The sequence below is a fragment of the Sus scrofa genome, chromosome 2 (genome assembly GCF_054392235.1).
Source record: "Sus scrofa isolate SSC_HxYL_T2T_F1_AM1 chromosome 2, Sscrofa_HxYL_maternal_Yorkshire_Landrace_v2.0, whole genome shotgun sequence".
Classification (NCBI taxonomy): Eukaryota; Metazoa; Chordata; class Mammalia; order Artiodactyla; family Suidae; genus Sus; species Sus scrofa.
In genome coordinates, this window is record NC_139384.1 from 82905456 (window position 1) to 82927363 (window position 21908).

The 21908-nt window shown below is 47.7% G+C and overlaps 1 protein-coding gene across 1 annotated transcript in view; it reads left to right on the plus strand.

Annotated features, from left to right (window-relative positions):
• Nucleotides 1-21624, plus strand: part of C3 (complement C3) — a 40125-nt gene extending 18501 nt beyond the window's left edge. Inside the window, 22 exon segments of the mRNA NM_214009.1 lie at nucleotides 1907-2049; nucleotides 2140-2352; nucleotides 5500-5566; nucleotides 5693-5779; nucleotides 6676-6879; nucleotides 7402-7477; nucleotides 7776-7935; nucleotides 8933-9031; nucleotides 12381-12537; nucleotides 14230-14393; nucleotides 15436-15594; nucleotides 15737-15796; nucleotides 15920-16010; nucleotides 16131-16182; nucleotides 17887-17974; nucleotides 18089-18178; nucleotides 19763-19868; nucleotides 20052-20141; nucleotides 20306-20389; nucleotides 21036-21119; nucleotides 21215-21350; nucleotides 21432-21624. Of these exon segments, the coding sequence (NP_999174.1) occupies nucleotides 1907-2049; nucleotides 2140-2352; nucleotides 5500-5566; nucleotides 5693-5779; nucleotides 6676-6879; nucleotides 7402-7477; nucleotides 7776-7935; nucleotides 8933-9031; nucleotides 12381-12537; nucleotides 14230-14393; nucleotides 15436-15594; nucleotides 15737-15796; nucleotides 15920-16010; nucleotides 16131-16182; nucleotides 17887-17974; nucleotides 18089-18178; nucleotides 19763-19868; nucleotides 20052-20141; nucleotides 20306-20389; nucleotides 21036-21119; nucleotides 21215-21350; nucleotides 21432-21573 (2552 nt within the window). The 3' untranslated portion in view covers nucleotides 21574-21624.
• Nucleotides 21625-21908: the final 284 nt, after the last annotated feature.

Sequence of the window (21908 nt, forward strand, 5' to 3'; positions counted from 1 at the left end):
CTGTGACTGTAGTGTAGGCTGGCAGTGACAGCTCAGATTCAGCCCCTAGCCTGGGAACTTCCACATGCTGCAGGTGCAGCCCTAAAGAGAAAACAAACAAATATATCCAAAATATTATTATTTCAACATTTTGTAAAAACTTGCAAAACCACTATCACACTGATACTGTTACAATAATAAATCCATTAATATTTTAAAATAAGCTATTAATAATCTCAAAATTGTGATATCTTTTAGTTTTATTTGTACTAAGCCTTCAAAATCTGCCATGTATTTTATACTTACTGATATCTCAATTAGAATGTTAGCTTTTCATTAGAAATACTTTGATCTGTAATTACCATCCATAAAATTTACAGTTAAAAAGGAAAGTGTACCCAAGTTGTTGTAAATATTCTTTTTTCTTTCTTTTTTTTTGTATTTTTGACTTTTCTAGGGCCACTTCTGCGGCATATGGAGATTCCCAGGCTAGGGGTCTAATTGGAGCTGTAGCCACCGGCCTACGCCAGAGCCATGTCTGCAATCTACACCACAGCTCACAGCAATGCCAGATCCTTAACCCACTGAGCAAGGACAGGGATTGAACCCGCAACCTCATGGTTCTTAGTCGGATTCGTTAACCACTGTGCCACAATGGGAACTCTGTAAATATTCTTTAAAAAGTTATCCAGTCACTGAATCAAGCATCCTTTTAAAAATTGAGATACAGGAGTTCTCTGGTAGCCTAGCAGTTAAGGATCCATTGTGCCACTGCTGTGGCTCAGGTCGCTGCTGTGATATGGGTTCAATCCCTGGCCCAAGAACTTTCACATGCCATATGCACAGCCAAAAAAGTGTAAAATAAAACAAAATTGTGATCTAATTCACATACCACAAAAGTCACCCTTTGAAAGTGTACAATTCAGCGGTTTTTAGTATATTCACGATGCACATTGTTTTTGTTTTTTGGTATTTTTTTTTTTAGGGCTGCACCCACGGCATATGGAGGCTCCCAGGCTAGGGGTTGAATCAGAGCTGCAGCTGCTGGCCTATACCACAGCCACAGCAACACCAGATCTGAGCCATGTCTGTGACCTACACTGCAGCTTGAGGAAATGCCACATCCTTAACCCACTAAGCAAGGCCAGGGATCGAATCCATATCTTCATGGATACTAATTGCATTTGTAACCACTGAGCCGCAATGGGAACTCCTGCACAGTGTTTTTTCTTTTCTTTTTTTTTTTTTTTTCTTGTCTTTTTGTCTTCTCTAGGGCCGCTCCTGCAGCCTATGGAGGTTCCCAGGCTAGGGATCCAGTTGGAGCTATAGCCACTGGCCTACGCCACAGCCACAGCAACACCAGATCCGAGCTGCATCTGTGACCTACACCACCGTTCATGGCAACACCGGATCCTTAACCCACTGAGCGAGGCCAGGGATTGAACCCGCAACCTCATGGTTCCTAGTCGGATTCGTTAACCACTGAGCCACGACGGGAACTCCTGGTTTTTAAGTTGAAATCTGAGTTAACTAAAACGAAATAAAAGTAGGAATCCAGTTCTCAACTGAGCTAGCCACATTTCAAGTGCCCAGGGTCCACTTACAGTCATCATTTTGGAGAGCACAGATCAGAACCTTCAGTTATGCTTGCCTTCTTCCCTTCTGCATATTTACCTATGAATAACATTACAAAGAAAATGAGAATTTCTCTCACAGCAACTCCCATCCACCACCACCACCTGTAAGATATCACTATTAATGATGTGTCTCTGGGCTCTGCCAGGGCAGGCGGAGCTTGGGACAGCTCTTGTGGTCAGGGGTGAGCCCTGAGATATTGGCAGGGTCAGGAACTTGGACCTGAACTTGGATCCAGCCCACCCTCCCTGCCCCCTACCACCGACGCTGTGTTCTGTTTCCACCTGGGCAGGGATCTGCGTGGCTGACCCCTATGAGGTTGTGGTGAAGCAAGATTTCTTCATCGATCTGCGTCTCCCCTACTCCGTTGTGCGCAATGAGCAGGTGGAGATCCGAGCTATCCTCTATAACTACAGGGAGGCAGAGGATCTCAAGGTGAGCCTCTAGTGTGACAGGCATGATGGGGAGCTTGGAGGGAGGGTCCATGGCACACTCTCCTGACTTGATACTCCCTCTTCCTGGCAGGTCAGGGTGGAACTGCTCTACAATCCAGCTTTCTGCAGCCTGGCCACCGCCAAGAAGCGCCACCAACAGACTCTAACGGTCCCAGCCAAGTCCTCAGTGCCCGTGCCTTACATCATTGTGCCCTTGAAGACTGGCCTCCAGGAGGTGGAGGTCAAGGCCGCCGTCTACAACCACTTCATCAGTGATGGTGTCAAGAAGACCCTGAAGGTCGTGGTGAGTCTTTGGGGATACCTGCTGCCCCTTGTCCTTCAGGAAAGACTCCTGTCTTCCTGTGCTGTGAACCCAGGTTGGAGACCCAGGCTAAGAATACGGAGTACTTCTCAGAAAATTTAGGAGTTCCGGAAGTTTGGAAGCAGGGCTGGGATTAGGGTGAGGCAAGTGAGGCATTCTCCTTGGGCATGGAATTTCAGGGGACACTCCAAAGCTTAGTAACAGAGATCAATGATATTTTTTCGTTAAAATATAGTTTAATGTCAAATATGACATTTCGTAACACATTTCAGCAGAGGAGTTTTCTCTTGACTAAAAATCTTGGGAGGAGTTCCCATTGTGGCTCAGTGGTTAACGAATCCGACTTGGAACCATGAGGTTTTGGGTTCGGTCCCTGGCCTCGCTCAGTGGGTTAAGGATCCAGCGTTGCCATGAGCTGTGGTGTAGGTCGCAGACACCGCTCGCATCCCACATTGCTATGGCTCTGGTGTAGGCCAGCGACTGTGGCTCCAATTAGACCCCTAGCCTGGGAACCTCCATGTGCCGAGGGAGCGGCCCTAGAAAAAGGCAAAAAAAAAAAAAAAAAAAATCTTGGGAAAGCATATTTCACAGAACAAATATTATAAAGCCATAACATACAATGCTAGAACAGAGGAAACGTCTATTTCTACCTATGATTCTTACCTTAAAATATGCATTAACAGTTACTTTTCCATGTCCTATGATTAAACATATAATAGATAAAATCAACAATAAAAATAAAAGTATTATCATCTTTTAGTAACGTTTTAAAGCAAAATGTGAGATCATAAACAAGATCAAAAATATTTAATTCAAGAGTACCTGTTGTGGCTTAGCGGTAACAAAAATATTTAATTCAAGAGTTCCTGTTGTGGCTCTGACTAGAATCCATGAGGATGTGGGCTTGATCCCTGACCCTGCTCAGTGGGTTAAGGATCTGGCATTGCCATGAGCTGTGGTGTAGGTCATAGAAGCAGCTTGGATCTGGCATTACTGTGGTTATGGTGTAGCCAGCAGCTGCTGCTCCAATTCAACTCCTACCCTGGGAACTTCCATGTGCTGTAAGTGCAGCCCTAAAAAGACAAAAAAAGTAATGCAATATATTAAGAAATCAAAATTAATGCCCCAAACCCTCACAACAAACAAAATATCAAAATTTTAAATAGAGACAGGATCTGACAGTGTCAAGGCAAACCATATTGGAGCCTGAAGCAGAAGAAAAATGAGTTGCTCCATAAATGTGCCTGTATGTATTTTTAAATGGTTAATTTTCCCCAAAAACATTACAGTAGCTGAAAAAATATTGAAACATTGAAAACCAAGTGTATTAAAATTGACAGAGTGATTTTCCATTGAAGTATTTTGTTTATACCCAAACCAGAATTTATTATAATTTTTCTTTATTGGCTTTAATAAAAGCAAACTCATATTTTTTTCAACTACTTTACTGTTCTGGAATAAAATTAACCATTAAAAATATGTGAAAGTATATATTTTGGGGCACATATTTTTCTTTCTTTTCTTTCTTTTTTGGGGGGTGTCTTTTTAGGGCCGCACCATCAGCATATGGAGGTTCCCAGGCTGGGGGTCGAATTGGAGCCATTGGCCTATGTCACAGCCACAGCAACGCCATTTCTGAGCCAAGTTTGTGACCTACACCACAGCTCATGGCAATGCCAGATCCTTAACCCACTGAGTGAGGTCAGGGATAGAACCTGCATCCTCATGGATACTGGTCAGATTGGTTTTCACTGAGCCACGATGGGAACTCCACACACATTTGTCCTTTTGCCTTGAGTTTCTATATGGCTCAGCTTGGGCACTGGTGAGAAGAAAGCCAGGATTTTGTTAGAGTTTATATTGCCCAGCTCCCAAAAGCCAGTGTGCCCATCACTTCACAATTCTGTACTCACTGTGGCTGGTAGCTTGAAAATCACCATGTTGGGAATATTTACACCAAGGAAATTGGCAGCACTACAAATTAGGAACTTTTCTTCCTGAAAAGCTGGATGTTATATATTTACCAACACACCATTGGAGGCATCTTAGTCTGCAAAGGAAAATCTGGGAATTACTACCAGGTGAAAGGAGAATGAGTTCTAGGAAGACAAAAACAGCCACCGTCCACCATGGAGATTTATGTGTAGACACATAAGGGCTTGTAGTGGGCCTTTGATCCTAATTAAGACAGTTCTGATTTTAACTGAGCCCTTACTATGTGCTAGGCACTATGTTAAATACTTGTGTGAATCCTTTCATTTCTTTTGTGAGAGGGGGGTCTTTTTAGGACCACACCTGTAGCATGTGGGAGTTCCCAGGCTAGAAGCTGAACGGGAGCTTCAGCTGCCAGCCTTCGCCTCTGCCACAGCAACGCCAGATCCGAACCACATCTGCAACGCCACACCACAGCCCATAGCAATGCCGTATCTTTAACCCACTGAGCAGGGCCAGGGATCAAACTCGGGTCCTCATGGATACTAGTCAGGTTCATTACCCTGAGTCACAACAGGAACTCCTCATTTCTTTTTTCTTTACTATTTATTCTCATTTGTTTATTTGAAAATGTTGTTTTACTTTTAAATTATTTGTTTTATTTTACAATTTTTATTTTTATTTTAGTTAGCCTATTGAGAGGCACTGGGTTAAAAACAGACTCTGGAACCAGACTCTCAGGTTCAAATCCACACTGTGTTCTACTAGCTATGTGACCTTGGGCAAATGACTTCATCCATCTGTACCCCAGTTCCCCCATCTTGAAAATGGAAGTGATAATAGCAGTATCCACCCCATTGAGTCGTTGTGAGGATTAAATGAATTAACCCCAGTAAAGAAATCTTTTAGGCACATAGGAAGATTTCTATAGATTTTGTTAGGTCATTATTAACTTATAATTTTATTATTAATCTATACAACAATGGGTACGAGGTAGATGTTTATATTATGTCTTTATAAGGAAGAGAGCTGAGGCACAGACAGGTGAAGTAAGTGACTTCCAGTCACACAGCTAAGATCTAGTGGATGCCATCGTGCATATGCTACAGTAATCCCCAGAACAATGCCTCGCTGACCAGCTGTCTGTCTGTCTGTCCTTTTCTTCACGGGACTCCCCCTGCCCCCAACACTATCCAGCCAGAAGGAATGAGAGTCAACAAAACTGTGGTCACTCGCACACTGGATCCAGAACATAAGGGCCAACGTGAGTCAGCCACAGAAGGGGTGAGGGCTGGGTGGTTGAGGCAGGGTAGGGTGGGAGGGGGGTGGTTGAGGCAGGGTAAGAGTGGGAGGGGGCTGGTGCAATGGGTGTCTCCCATTCTCCCGGCAGAGGGAGTGCAACGAGAGGAAATCCCACCTGCGGATCTCAGCGACCAAGTCCCAGACACGGAGTCAGAGACCAAGATCCTCCTGCAAGGTGAGAGGCCCTTGGCTTCGACCCCAGGGGACCCAGAACTGTGTTGGGGGGGCATGAGCCCAGTTCCATCTCATCCCTCCTCCTCTTCAGCTAGAATTTCTCTTTGATCTGCTTCAGGAAGGCTCCAGGCACTATTTAGTTCAGCCAATAGCTTTTGCTGATGAAGAAATTTATTATTTTTTAATGAATTTATTATATTTATAGTTGTACGACGACCACCACAACCCAATTTTATAGGCTTTCCATTCCTAACCCCCAGCACATCCCCTCTCCTCCCACCCTGCCTCATTTGGAAACCATACGTTTTTCAAAGTCTGTGAGTCAGTATCTGTTCTGCAAAGAAGATAGATCATTGTAGCTCTGATAAAGAAATTTAAATAAGAAGCAGTATAGTTCCAGAGCAGAAATTCTGGATCTGATTGCCCTGGATGGGGAACTCGGGCAAGAAGGGACAAGATAGATCTGAAAAGGCACCTTGCAACCTGTAAGGTGTAAAGTTTTGGGAGGAGACCCTTGGTTCCCTCATCTGTGACGGGGGCAAATAACAGTATGGTTACCTAAGGGTTGTTGGGTGGGATTAAATGAGATACTATACAGTGTTCTCTTAGAATAGAGCCTAGCAAATAGCATTAAGCACGATATAAATATTCCTGACTATTGTTACTGGAATTATGTTACCACTGGTGTGTAACGAGAGGAACCAGGGACTGGAAATCCCCTGTGAAGCACAAGCTCACCCCCACCACTCCGCAAATGCAGAATCCCCCTCCAGCTGCTCAGCTCCTCCCATCACATACCCTCCAGCTGTCCCTGACTCCTTTGGCCCTGGCTGGTCAGAGTCTGGAAATGCTGGGGGCAGCCCTGGTCTTGAATGCCATCTTACCGTCTGGCTGCAGGGACCCCGGTGGCCCAGATGGTAGAGGATGCCATCGACGGGGACCGGCTGAAGCACCTCATCCAAACCCCCTCCGGCTGTGGGGAGCAGAACATGATCGGCATGACGCCCACAGTCATCGCTGTGCACTACCTGGACAGCACCGAACAATGGGAGAAGTTCGGCCTGGAGAAGAGGCAGGAAGCCTTGGAGCTCATCAAGAAGGGTATATGCCGCACCTCCTCCTCTGAGCTGTCTAGGCCCCTGAGACCCCGCCCCTCCGAGCCCCCTCCAACCAGAGGCCCCTCCCCTCTAGAGGCCCCACCTCTCTGAGCCCTCTCCAACCAGAGACTCCGCCCCTCTATAGGCACCACCCCTCTGAGCCCCCTCCAACCAGGGGCCCCGCCCCTCCTCTGAGACCACCCCCTTGCTCCTCTCTGAGTCCACCCCCCCCCCCCCCGCCACTGAGGCCTTCTTGCCCCATTTTGAGAGCCCTTCTGTCTCTGAACCCTCTCTCCTCCAAGAATTCCTTTCCCTTCCTCTATCTGATCCTCCCACTTTCTACTTTAAGCTCCCCTTCCCCACCCCAAACTTGTCCCCTGCTCAGAACCCTCTCTTTCTTCTCTGTACCCCTGTCCCACCTCTCACAGAATCTTTATCCTCTTTCTAAGCCCCTCCCCTCCCTGGCCTACCCATGGTAGCCACCCCCTCCACTCAGCCTCTGTTGACACTTCTCCCTTCTCGGCAGGGTACACCCAGCAACTGGCCTTCAGACAAAAGAACTCAGCCTTTGCCGCCTTCCAGGACCGGCTGTCCAGCACCTGGTGAGTCTCCAAGATCTGCTTGCCCATCCTTAGCCTTGCACCTCCCTGAGCAGGGCCTGGATCCCGGCCTCAGGTGGTCTAGGTTGGCCTCGCCCACACAGCCCTGTGCGACTTGACCCCTCTACTCACGAAGTCAAAACACCAGCCAGATGAGTGGCCTGCATGCCACACCGGGTCCTGAGTTTGGGGAAGAGAAACTGGGCGGACCAGGCCAGGCCCCGCCTCTCTCTGTTCATTGCTTGGCTGGGATGCAGTCTTCGGATCCCAGAGCCAATTGGCTCATGCTCTGTGTCCGCAGGCTGACAGCCTATGTGGTCAAGGTCTTCGCTATGGCAGCCAACCTCATCGCCATCGACTCCCAGGTCCTCTGTGGGGCCGTCAAATGGCTGATCCTGGAGAAGCAGAAGCCTGATGGAGTCTTCGAGGAGAATGGGCCCGTGATACACCAAGAAATGATTGTAAGAGGAAGGGACTCAGAGCAGGCAGGGGGAGAGGGGCATCTGAGCATCACAGGTTAGCGGGGTGGGGGGGTGGGAGGAAGACTCCACCATCCACCCATGGCCCAATCCATTGTGCCAGGGGACAGGGGATAAGGGAGCTGGGAGTGCCACTCCTCCATTGCAAAAAACAAAGACTTGCAGGATCCGGTGCAAAAGGAAAGTTCCCAGGTCACAGAGCTGCTTAGAGCCGTGGTCCTCAAAGTGTGGTCCCCAAGCCAGCAGCATCAGCACCACCTGCAAACTTGTTAAAAATACACATTTTCAGGATGGACTCCAGAGGCACTGAATCAGAAACAATAGGGGCAACGTCTAGAAATTGGAGCTTTAACGCACATATACACACATCTCTGCTGATGCTGGTGTGTGCTGAAGTTGGAGAGTTGCTGCCTTAGCCTGACCTTGCTGGCTTTCACACAGCTTTCTCCTGCCCCCCTTCACACTCTACCTGGACTGCTAGAAGCCTTGCTCTGTCCAGCCACAGGGCCTTTGAACATGCTGTTTCTGCTGCCTGCCCTGCTAACCCCTGCCCTCTTTGAGAGTTGACTCCTACTCACTCTTCAGATTGTGGTTCCATCTGTCACCCCTCAGAGACACTTTTCCACGACTGAGTCACTCTTCCACTGTCCATTCTCAATGCCATCTCCACTTCTCCTGCACAGCACTCATCAGTTTGTAATTATATATCTGTGGATGACCTGGTTGGCTCATGTCTGTCTCCCCTACTAGACAGGGAGCTCCATGAGGGCTGGGCTGGGGTCTGGTTTTCTCCCACCATCTTATCCACAGCTCCATCAACATTTGCAGAATGAATGAATGGATACTAAAGAGCTTGGCCCTCTTGGGGAGACCCTGGGGAGAGACCCAGCCCTGCCTTGACCTGCTGATCCTACAGGGGGGTGGTGGGCATGTGGGGACATGATGTTCACCCGCTCCGGGCTTCCTGCTTCCCCTCTAGGGTGGCTTCAAGAACACTGAGGAGAAAGACGTGTCCCTGACAGCCTTTGTTCTCATCGCGCTGCAGGAGGCTAAAGACATCTGTGAACCACAGGTCAATGTAAGTGTCCCTTGCCTCTCCCTCCTCCCCTCCCCTGCTCAGGACACATCAGGTGAGGTATGGATTTGGGGCCATTTCCAGTCCTCCCAGTGTGACAACCACCATCACAGTGGCCATAAGAGTACCTAACATTTATCGAGCCATTAACTAAGATACTCACCTAAAAGCTTCACATGTTTAAGTCCTGTAATCCTTGTAGCAGCCCAAGAGACAGGCTACCCTTATTATCCCCAGTTTTTAGAAGAGAAAACTGGAGCTCCCATCATGGCTCAGCATAAATGAATCTGACTAGTAGCCATGGGGACACAGGTCTGATCCCTGGCCTTGCTCAGTGGGTTAAGGATCTGGCGTTGCTGTGAGCTGTGGTGTAGATCACAGACGAGGCTCGGATCCTGTGTTGCTGTGGTATAGGCTGGCAACTATAGCTCCTATTTAACCCCTAGCCTGGGAACCTCCATATGCTGTAGGTGCAGCCCTAAAAAGACAAAAAAAAAAAAAAAAAAAAAAAGAGAGAGAGAGAGAGAGAAAATTGAGGCACAGAGAGATCAAAGATCAGGTCCTTTCCGCCTGTTCTCCCATTTCTAGAGAGTCATAGCCAATTTCAGCAGAAGTCCTCTCAGTTTGCTTTCCACAGCACTCCTCCACATGCCTCCTTGCTGCTTCCCTAGAGAAAACTCAAGACACAGAGCTTAAAAAGAGGAGAAAAAAAATCCTCAAGACCATTTCCTTAGTTTAGAGGGTCTTTCAGGGTATTTTTTTAAAGGAGTCCATGATCCCAAAAGGGAAGGGATTTAAAATGTTGACTATTCACTGTCCCCTTTTCCTCTGGCTTTGGTTCTGAAGCAGAGAAGTTTGAAAAGACAGGCTCTGGAGAATCTGTAATCACTCCATCTGCTTTGCCCTGGGATTTTGAGGCTGGGTTGCTTGACTTTAGCTTCCCTACAGGGGAACCTCAGGCTCTCATCTTCAGCCAGCTGCTTCTACCTCCTCAGAACCCCAGAAAAGGGATGGAGGGGAGGGGCCGTTGCCTTTAATGCCCAAAAGGGCCCAGGCCTTCCTGGTTCCAACCTGGAAGATTTGAGAGAAATTATAGTAGAAATGAGACAACACTAGGACTAGGCACGGGGTAGGGGTGGGGATGTCAGAGAGAAGTGACTTCAAAGCCTGACTCTCAGGCACTTCCCCTTCAAGGCCTTAATGTGTGCATCTGTAAAACGGGTATGGTGGTCTTTGTATTGTTTAGGACTCTCTGCATTGTCCTAGATGGAACACAAGTGTGACCCAGATTATGCAAAAATAGGGTATTTATTTTAGGGATCCAAGAATTTATCAAGTGCAACGATAAAAGAGTCCTCAGGGACTCTGCCAGAATGCTTCGTTTTTCACGTCCTCCCATATCTTTCCTTCCCTTCTTGCCTAATAATTCAACTTTCCTGGCCATCCGGCCTGCCTGGCCAAACTGTCTTCCTTGGGGAAATAGACCAAAGCACCAGCAGCAGAATCTCAGTGACAGATTCTGATTGGCTCACCGTGGGTCAGGTGATCACCTGTGGACCAATCAGCTGAGGGAGGCAGTAGGTCTTAGTGGGCAACTATGTGCGCTTCTGGTGCGGCCTTGTGAGTGGAAGTGAGGTGTTCTAACAACAGTCATCGACAGGTGTAGAAGAGATTCCTGGGCAGGCAAAAGGATCATTTCTACTGTAATATAACATTTTTTACTATACATATTATAATGAAGTATGGCATAGGCTGTGGAACCCGACTGCTGGCATTTAAATCAGGAGTATGCTGAACCCATCCGTGTAAAATCTGTAAAACCAGTTGTTAAATTTCCAGGAATTTGCAAGCTGGCTGTTAAACACGATCGTGATTAAATTAAATTATAAACTTACAGTGAAAAACTGTAAACATTAAACAGTAAAAACAGGCGTTCCCGTCGTGACGTAGCGGAAACTAATCTGACTAGGAACCATGAGGTTTCGGGTTCGATCCCTGGCCTGGCTCAGTGGGTTAAGAATCCAGCGTTGCCATGAGCTGTGGTGTAGGTCGCAGATGCGGCTCAGATCTGGCGGTGCTGTGGCTGTGGTGTAGACCGGCAGCTGTAGCTCCAATTAGACCCCTGGCCTGGGAACCTCCATAAGCCTCAGGTGCAGCCCTAAAAAGACAAAAAAGATTTTTAAAAAAAGGACAAAAAAAGGAGTTCCGTGGTGGCGCAGTGGTTAACGAATCCGACTAGGAACCATGAGGTTGCGGGTTCGGTCCCTGCCCTTGCTCAGTGGGTTAACGATTCGGCTTGCCGTGAGCTGTGGTGTAGGTTGCAGACGCGGCTCGGATCCCGCGTTGCTGTGGCTCTGGCGTAGGCTGGTGGCTACAGCTCCGATTAGACCCCTAGCCTGGGAACCTCCATATGCCGCGGGAGCCGCCCAAGAAATAGCAACAACAACAAAAGACAAAAGACAAAAAAAAAAAAAAAAAAAAAAAAAAAGACAAAAAAAAAAGTAAAAACGCAGGTAGTAAACACTTAAAATGTATCACTTCCTAAACATTTTGCTATCTTTTATCATGGTTCTTTTGAGAATTTATGTGTATTGTACTTGTATAGTGGAAATATTATGTAATGTTGAACTACTGCCCATCTCTTCCCAAATCTACATTCAATGATGTGGGTTGATTGATGGATTGAAAGCAGCCATGATAATATTGACATCATAGAAATGACAAACCCTTCAAATTATGTTTTCCCCCAACCCCTATCTTTCTGGGTCACAGCATTTTTCTCTGACAGGAGGATAATGATGAAAATAATACCTACCTCATAGTATATTATGAGATTAAGTGAGCAAGTATATGCCTGGGACATAGTAAGAGCTAGCTATGATGGGGATTACTCTCAGATAAGAAGTGTTCCCTTGGTGAGCTGAATCTGGCTCACACTAGCTCACGAGTGCCTACGGGGGGCATCTCTACCCCACTCCATGTTCAGGGACTTCACATTGGTAGCTTAAAACTGACCATGGTAGAATTTTTACACCACAGTAATTGGTGATGCATAAAGGAGCACCCCTCCCCCAACCCCATGCCTCCATTGGAGAGCTGATTGTTAAACATTCACCAGCACACCATGGGGTATACAGACTGCCCCCCCCATCCCCGCTGCCAGCACATAGTAGGTACTCAGCAACAAAGCAGCTCACAATGAGAAAACTTCAAAAGTAGGTAGTAGATCCAAGGCAGGTCCCAAGGACAGATACCATCCTGGCGCCCAGGAAGTGATGCTTGTGTGATCCTTACTAGTTCTCTGTGGCAGCAACGCCCACTTGATCAGAATACCCAATCCTCTTTCTCATAGAGCCTGTTGCGCAGCATCAATAAGGCAAGAGACTTCCTCGCAGACTACTACCTAGAATTAAAAAGACCATATACTGTGGCCATTGCTGGTTATGCCCTGGCTCTATCTGACAAGCTGGATGAGCCCTTCCTCAACAAACTTCTGAGCACAGCCAAAGGTAAGAGGCAGCCTGGAGAGATAAAGAAGGGGGTGCATGGCTAGGGTTTGAGGGTGGTCCTCTCAAGCTGGGATGCATGCCTCTAAGCTGCACTGGGATGTGCATCTCCAAGTGGAGCTGGGCTGGATGGCTCTACAAGGTGAAAAGCTCTCATTGTAAACCACACAGGAAGGCTCACTGCATAATTCATGACAGCAGTGAGGTGTCATTAAGAACATGGGCTCTGACCTCAGGCAGACTGAAACCGAAACCCCACTCAGCCACTTTCTCACTGCCTGACCTTGGACAAGTCATTTAACTTCTCTGGACCTTAGTTTCCTCATCTTAATACCTACATCGCAGGGTGGTCATGAAGATTAAATGTATAATGCAAGTAGAAGAGAGTCTAGCACACAGTAAGAGCTCTGTCACTGATACCATTAGTGCCTTTAATTTTATTTTAATTTTTGTCTTTTTAGGGCCACACCTGCCGCATATGGAAGTTCCCAGGCTAGGGGTTAAATTGGAGCCACTGCTGCTGGCCTATGCCACAGCACAGCAATGCAGGATCCGAGCCATATATGCAACCTAGCTCACGGAAATGCCAGATCCTTAACCCACTGAGCAAGGCTAGGGATTGAACCCGCATCCTCATGGATCCTAGTCAGATTCATTAACTGCTGAGCCACAAAGGGAATCCACCTTCAATATTGTTAAAAATATTATCATTATCTGAAAGCATAGGGAACTTAGCACAGTGCCTAGCACAGAGTGAGTGCTTAATTTTTGGTCCCAGCTGATGACACTGTATCATGTTTGCACTCACTGATGTGACATATCTCAAGTAATGGAATGTAACATATACAAAAGTCATTTAACACAAGAATAATTTATTGGTGGTGGCCGGCTCTCCTCCACACAGAGATGCAGAGATCTAGGCCTCTATCTTTTCATAGCTCTGCCGCTCAGAATCCATCCATGTAAGCTGAGGGGGAAATAGTCAGGAAGACTGTGCAAGGGAGGTGGACCAAACATGGAAGGGGTCCCATCATTGCTGTGCACATTCCATTGGTCAAAGCTTAGTTATGTGGCCATACCTACCTGCAAAGGCATCTGGGAGATGTAGTCCAACTCTGTGCCCAGGAAGAGGAGGGTATGATTCTTAGTGACAGCCTCTGCCATCAGTATTTTCTTAGGCACTTGTGACATACAGTGAATACAGTGCAGCCCTTCCCATTATGGCCTCACACCTCAGTTGAGGAGGGAAAATGAATTAATAGATTACTGTAGAACATTATAGCATTGGGATAGTAGAAGCACAGGATGCTTTAACGGACAGGAGGAAGAAGGGCCTCACTTCCTCTTAGGGTGCCATTGAAGCTGAATTGTGCGGGGTGAGAATTAACCACAGGTAGATGGAGAAAAATTGCTCCAAGTAGAGGGAACAGAATATGCAAAGGCTCATAGGTTTAAAAAAAAAAAGAGCAAGTTTAGGGAATCTCCTGCAGTGGGGCTGCAGTTGAGAATTCAAATGGAGGAGTGAGGGTTGATGAGGGAAGAGAGCAAGGCAGAAGACAGCAGATTGAGGGTCTTGAATGTGGGCCAGGACACTTGAAAACCAAGTCCAGTATGAGTCTTTTTTTTTTTTTCTGAGCTTTCTCTGAGCTATTTACAGGCTGAACAGAGCATTGAGAGTGGGGGTTCTCTCTGCAGAAAGGAACCGCTGGGAGGAACCTGGCCAGAAGCTCTACAATGTGGAGGCCACATCCTACGCCCTCTTGGCTCTGCTGGTAGTCAAAGACTTTGACTCTGTCCCTCCTATTGTGCGCTGGCTCAATGAGCAGAGATACTACGGAGGTGGCTATGGATCTACCCAGGCAAGTAGCCCCACCCCCACCCCACCTCCACCCCAGGCACCTGCATCCCAACCTCTTCTGGCCTCCCACTAGCCTTCTGGAGTAGGCACTGAGACCAAGAGAGGTAGGTCTTCTGTCCCATAAGCCAGGATGGTTGGAATGAAGTTGAGAAATCTTTTTTTCCCCCCTTATAAACCCATCTCTGGATCTAGACTACATTCTGAGTGCTCCAAGCTGTGTTCTGAGCCTCTCTTTCCCTCTTGACATCTAGGTCATGTTCTCAGGGCTCAGGTTCAGATGTGAGCCTCTCTCTCCCCCTGGTTCCCCAGTTCCACCAGATTCCCTATCTTATCCTGTCTCACTGGTAGGTTCTAGATCCTGTTCATCTCACCAGACCCCCAATATTACCTTGTCTCATTGGTAGGTTCTAGACTGGATTTTTAGTTGTTCTGGGCCATTATCCAAGCTTCTTTCTCTCACTTGTGGGATCTAGACCATGTTCTCAGCTCCTTCAGGCTCTCAATATTACCCTGTCTTACTGTGAGTTCTAGAAAAGGGTCTCAGCTATTCTAGCCCCCAGTAGGTTCTAGACCATGGGTTCTTTAGCCCCCTTTATTTCTAGTGGGCTCTCAATCACATTCTCAGTGTTTGGGATTCCAAATCAGATGCTCAGTGTTCCCAACTTTACTCTTTTTTAATGAGTGGGTTCTAGACATATTCCCAGCACTTCTAGACTCTTGTCTTAGATGCTCTCCTCTAGATGGGTCTAGACTACTTTCTCACTGTGGCTAGACTTTCAGTCTTATGTCTGCCCTTTCTGGTGAATTCTAGACATGTTCCCCATGTCTCCAAGCTCTTGTCTGAACCCCTCTCACTCAGAGAGTTCTAGAACATGTCCTCAGTAGCCAACAACCCTCGATCTTGTTCTTGAAGGCCACAATGGGTGGGTTCAAGGCCACAGTTTCAGGGCCCCAGCTCTGATCTGAGACTCTTCATCCCTCAGTGGGGTCTAACAACTTTCTTGTTGCCCAGATTCACCCTCTTTCTCTGTCATGGGTAACAGGCCACTTTCATGGTGTTCCAAGCCTTGGCCCAATACCAGAAGGATGTCCCTGATCACAAGGATCTGAACCTGGATGTGTCCATCCACCTGCCCAGCCGCAGCGCTCCAGTCAGGCATCGTATCCTCTGGGAATCTGCTAGCCTTCTGCGGTCAGAAGAGGTACAGCCACCTGACCAAACCCTCATCATTTTCAACCTCCATGTGAATTTGCAAGGAGGCAGAAGGGAGGGCAAAAGACCATCACAGCCAGGGGAAGGCTTTGTTCCTAATGCTTTCTCTTCTCTCTCCCCACTCCTTGCAGACAAAAGAAAATGAGAGATTCACATTAATAGCTGAAGGGAAAGGGCAAGGCACCTTGTCGGTAAGAAACGAGGACCCATACCTGCTGGACTCACTGCCTTTCCTAGACTCCTCTGCCCCCGAGGCACCCTTTCCTCCCCAAGTCAAGTGGGCTGACACCTTGTCTCCCTTCCCATCTCACCAGGTGGTGACCATGTACCACGCCAAGACCAAAGGCAAAACCACCTGCAAGAAGTTTGACCTCAAGGTTTCCATACATCCAGCCCCTGAACCAGGTAAAAGGTGTACAGACCCTATCTATCGACCCCTCCCCACACCATTCTAAGGTCTTCCTCCTTCCTGGATCAGAACCCAGGAACTTCTCCCTCCCACCCTTTTGTCTTCTGTGTTTCTAGTGAAGAAGCCTCAGGAAGCCAAGAGCTCCATGGTCCTTGACATCTGTACCAGGTAAGAGATGGCTCATTGGGGTTCATCCTGGCCAGCCCCTGTCTCTGGCAAGACTTCTTACAAATAATAACTGTGATGCCTAATGCTTTCTGCGAGTGTATTTTACATCTAGTCCTGTGCTAAGTACCCACAGGAGGCAGAGAGTTTCTCATGATGCATGGCATTGAGAGACTGGCAATGACCATGTAAGCTGAGGCTGTGCCAATCGATCTTATCTATGAAGTTACAATTATTCCATGACCTTTAAGAATTTGGATCACAACATCAAAAACTCTCCTCCCACCAGTTACAAAGGCCTAGAGAAATGCAAGTGTAGTTAGATGAATATTTGTTGAGTACACTGGGATGTTGATCGCAGACGCGGTTCAGATCCAGTGTTGCTGTGGCTGTGGTGTAGGCTGGCAGCTGTAGCTCCAATTCAACCCCTAGCCTGGGCACCTCCACATGACACAAGTGCGGCCCTAAAACGACAAAAACAAACAAACAAACAAAGCACTGCGGTTGGGACAGTGCCCCCTTTCTTCTCTTTGTATAACTTTTGATTTCAAGCCAGCATCTTTTTATGCCATCGTGAATTGTCATGTTCCCTTCCAAGTTTGAGTCAGCTTCCACCATTTACGCCTTTGAGTTTCCAGTGTCAAGGAAATAACCAAGAGTCCCTTCAGTGTCATGGTTCTTGCCAGTGTCACATCCTCTGGGACATCGACATCCTCCTTGTCACAACCACTTTCCTCCTTTATGTTGCTAAGTTTGCCTCACTAAGTTCCTCCAGCCACAGAGCTAGTCTTGCAAAAGGCAGCTGGGCCAACCTCCCCGAGGTCTGCTAATTTTTTCTCTAACTCCATTTATGTTCTATTCAAATTTTACTGCCAGTGTTATCACTCCTCATTTCGTTGCTGCACTTTTATCTTTGTGGACCAATTCCCTTTTTCAGGTATCCATTTTCATAAAAGGCCACGTGGTTTTTTCACTGTAAGACTGAGAAGTAACACAACTACACGCTTTGCTGCCTGAGTGTGAACTGAATAATGATGCTCAGGGACCTGTCACTGATGGACTTTGAAAGAAGTAAAGTGATTGGTCCTTGGCTGTGATGTGCATCTGTTATTTACGTAGTGATTAGTGGAGTGATGAGCTAGCAACAAGATTTGTACTTTATGTAATTACTCACAAGTGATACCGTGAAATCTGAACCATGGTGAGAGTTCCCTGGTGGCCTAGTGGTTAGAATTTGGCTCTTTGACTGCTGCAGCCTAGGTTCAATCCCTGGTCTGCAAACTGAGATACCACGTCAAGTCACTGCATGACAAAAAAAAAAAAAAAGAAAAAAGAAAAAGAGAAGAAAAAAGAAACCTAAACCATAGTGCTAGGGGATATTATTGACCTAGACCATGGTAATAGAATCATACAAAGTGAGACCCGGCCACATTCTTATCTTCATTTTCTAGAACTGAGGCACAGAGAGGTCAAATGATTCATCAAATATTACACAGAGCTGGGATTTGAACCCAAGCAGTTGGACTCTAGAACCTGAGCAATTAATCACCTTGACCATTATGCTACCTTTTCTTTATTCCTTTTGGGAAAGTGTTTCCTAAAGTATAACATCTTTCTATGCTGCTATGTGAGATCTAGATACAACTCCCTTGTCCAGGCACTGATCCCCACCCTGGGGCCCAACTCCTCTCCCCCTGCCCCATCCAGGTACCTTGGAAACCAGGATGCCACTATGTCAATCCTGGATATATCCATGATGACTGGCTTCTCTCCTGATACTGAAGACCTCAAACTGGTATGAAGGTCTTGGGCTCAGGAGCTGGGATCCATGGGAAGGAGCCTGGGGTCTGGAAGAAGCTGGAGGGAGGGGGATGCGGGAGGGATTTTCACAAGCCCCACTCTTTCCCAGCTGAGCACTGGTGTGGACAGATACATCTCTAAGTATGAGCTGAACAAAGCCCTCTCCAACAAAAACACCCTCATCATCTACCTGGACAAGGTAAGGCTTCCTTTGATATCTTGACCCCCTACTTGGCTGGCCTTACCTTCTCCACTCCACTAGCCTTTGTCTGTGGGTCAGACCAGCTCTGGGCTGGGGGATACAGGATCTGTGCTGCTGGACATGGGAGAAAGGGGCATGGAAAACAAAGTGGTTGACCTGGGTCAACAAGGTGGTCAACCTGGGTCAACAAGGTGGTCATCCCAGGTCAGCAAGTGATCAACAAGGTGGTCAACCTGGGTAACAAAGTGTTCAACTCATCTATAGCATCTCACCTTTGGACCACTCATGTTCTAACCTGATTTTTCACTTGCTTCCTCCAACTTCTTCTCATTAGAGTCTTAAACCATCACGGGGTTAAAATATATATATATATGGTTTCCAAAAAAAAAAGTGTCCAGTAGAGAGAAAGGACTTCCCTTGCTCCCCAACCTCTGCACGTCTCCCCTCTTAATTTCTCTCCATCTAGCTTTCTCTTGCTCTCTTTATCTCTAACATGATTTGAGCTTCCTTCCCTGTCCTGCTTATTTCTCTCCGTCCCCCATCTTCATATCTTCCCTGCTAACTCCCAATACCCTCAGTGACCCTCACCCTGTATTAGTCAGCATAAGTAACAGTAGCTACTATAATAAAACCCCCCAAGAACATAAGGGTTTCAACATAAGAGACTTGGATTTCTCGTTCATGTAAAGTCCAGTCGGTATGGGAGGGGATGAGGGAGGCCTTCTGTTTCATGAGGTCACTCAGGGGTCCAAGTACCTTCCATCTCGAGATTCTATAATCCCTAGGATTTTGGAATCCTCTGCTGGATCCAGTCTTTCTAGAAGAAGAGCAGATTGTGCAGGAGATGGGGTTTTTTTAATATCTTTTTTGTATTTTAATTTTTTTGTACTTTTCAACTTTTATAATTTCAACCTTCCAAATTTCAGAGCACAGTGAAGGAGCACCATATACCCTTGACCCAAATTCACTGATTGTTAGCCTTTTCCTCCAAATATACATCTCTCACATATACATAGGTGTATGTACATATGTATGTATATCTGTTTCCTTCCTTCCCTTCCTTTTATTTTGTCCAGCTTTATTGTGATTTAATTGGCATGTAAAATTGTGTAGGTTTCAGGTGTACAGTATAATGATTTTATGTGTATATATATTAGAAAATGATTACCACAATAAACATAGTTACATCCAGAACCTCACATAGTTATAATGTGTATGAGTGGTGAAAACTTTTAAGAGGTACTCATTTAGCAACTTTCAGAAATCTCATGCTGTCTTGTTAGCCATAGAATATGTATCAGGACATAGACAGCAATTGTGGGCCAGAACTCAATCCCATGGTCACACAGAACTGAAAACAGGCTGAGAAGTGTAATCTAGGCATGAGCCTTGGAGGAAAAAAAAAGGAATTTGTTGAACTGCTCATTAATCCTTTTGCAAAGATTCCTACCCCCTCCCCATCTTCCCCATTCATATCCATCCTTGGTCCCTCAGTTTCTCCACCACTGCCCGAACCCTCAGGACCCCATGATGGATTTCCTCCCATGTTGCCCTCCTGACCAGCTTCTTCTCTCTTCCCAGATCTCACACACCCTGGAGGACTGTATATCCTTCAAAGTTCACCAGTACTTTAATGTGGGGCTTATACAGCCTGGGTCAGTCAAGGTGTACTCCTATTACAACCTGGGTGAGCAGTCATCCCAGAGCCTGGGGTCCTAGGGTCCCACGGATCTGGGAATTAGGGCCCTGAGGGTACCAGGGTTGGGGACCCAGGGTCCACAAGTCTGATGGACTGGAGTTGGGAACTTGAACCCCCAGGTGTTGTCGGTGGGACAGAAGGCTGACCCCTCCCCATCACTTCTGCCCACAGATGAGTCTTGCACCCGGTTCTACCACCCCGAGAAGGAGGACGGGATGCTAAACAAACTCTGCCACAAAGAAATGTGTCGCTGTGCTGAGGGTGGGTGCGCAGGCGCCAGGAGGGTGGCCACGCCCACTTGAGACCCCACCCCGACCCCCGCTCCCAGGGAGGGCGGGGACGGTGTGTGACCCGAGAGCTCCGCCGGCCCAGAGCAAGAAACTAAACTTAGACTACGTCCCCCATCCATTCGCCACCCCCTGCAGAGAACTGCTTCATGCACCATGACGAAGAGGAGGTCACCCTGGACGACCGGCTGGAAAGGGCCTGCGAGCCCGGCGTGGACTATGGTGAGGGGGTGGGGTCCACGCATGCGTGACATGTGTGCACAACAGGTGTGCTGGCAGGTGTGGTCATGGCTGCATGTGTCTATGGTTGTGGATGACTGGTGTGTGTGTCTGTGTGTGTATGTTTTGTGTTGTGAGAGGCTGTGATTGCACGAGGAACCCTGGTCATGAGTGGGATGGGTATGTGGGAGTGTGTGAGAGAAGGTGGTTGTGAGTGGCTATGGTTGTGTACATGGCTGTCTGGTGGGGAGGCGCATTTGTCTGAGATGGTGATTGTGGGAGTAGCTGTCGTTGTGCTTGTGACTGTTGTGGTGAGCGGCTCTAGTTTGTGTGCTTGGCTGCCTTTGGGACTGTAGTTGTGTTTGTGCATCATTGTCTTGGTTATATGAGAGGATGATTGTAGGTCTCAGTGGAGAGGAGTGGCTGTCGAGGTGTATACGGCGGTGGTTGTGGACGCTGTGTAATTTTGTGCATGGCTGGGGGTGTGGCTGTGTGTGTTCCGGGGTGGAGGTGGGGAGGCAGATAGGAACTGGAGGGTGCCTGGCTCTGATCCTGCATGTGTCTGCTTGAGAGGAGCCATAGGCCCAGGTGAGGGCACCCCAGGGTCAACCCAGCCCAGGACCCACGCTGTCCTCCTTGCCCTCAACAGTGTACAAGACCAGACTTCTCAAGAAGGAGCTGTCAGATGACTTTGACGATTACATCATGGTCATCGAGCAGATCATCAAATCAGGTGAACCCGGTGCTCTGTTTGCTCTCTTTCGGCCTCCCCCTCTGTCTCCCTCTCCCCCCCCCCGCCAGCTCAGCTTCCCTTTCCCTCCCCTCCAGGCTCCGATGAAGTGCAGGTTGGACAGGAGCGCAGGTTCATCAGCCACATCAAATGCAGAGAAGCCCTCAAACTAAAGGAGGGGGGACACTACCTTGTGTGGGGAGTCTCCTCCGACCTGTGGGGAGAGAAACCCAAGTGAGTGCCCGCCCTGCACCTATGTGAGGCCGCCCCCCCGCCCCTCCCCTCCCCCTCCTGACCTGTCTCCCTTTCCCCCAGCATCAGCTACATCATTGGGAAGGACACCTGGGTGGAGCTGTGGCCTGATGGTGATGTATGCCAAGATGAGGAGAACCAGAAACAGTGCCAGGACCTGGCCAACTTCTCTGAGAACATGGTCGTCTTTGGTTGCCCCAACTGATGCCACTCCCCCACAGTCTACCCAATAAAGCTCCAGTTATCTTTCACATTTCCCCCCACATCTGAAGGTCTTTTTTTTTTTTTTTTTTTTGAAGGTCTTTGAGAGGGGAAAAGAGGCAGCTGTGATCCCGCCACTGCCTCACCCACAGCTCAGGTTCATCCTACTGAAACTCCACCTGCTTCCCACTTCATCCCCTCCAGCAGTTCACCCGGCTTCCTGGCCTCAAGTGCATGTACCTGCCTTACCTGCACCTAGCGGGCAGTACATCTGCAGCTTCCCCTGCATCTCCCCTGCACCCCCATCCTTACCCAAATTCTCATTTACATTCTCACCTG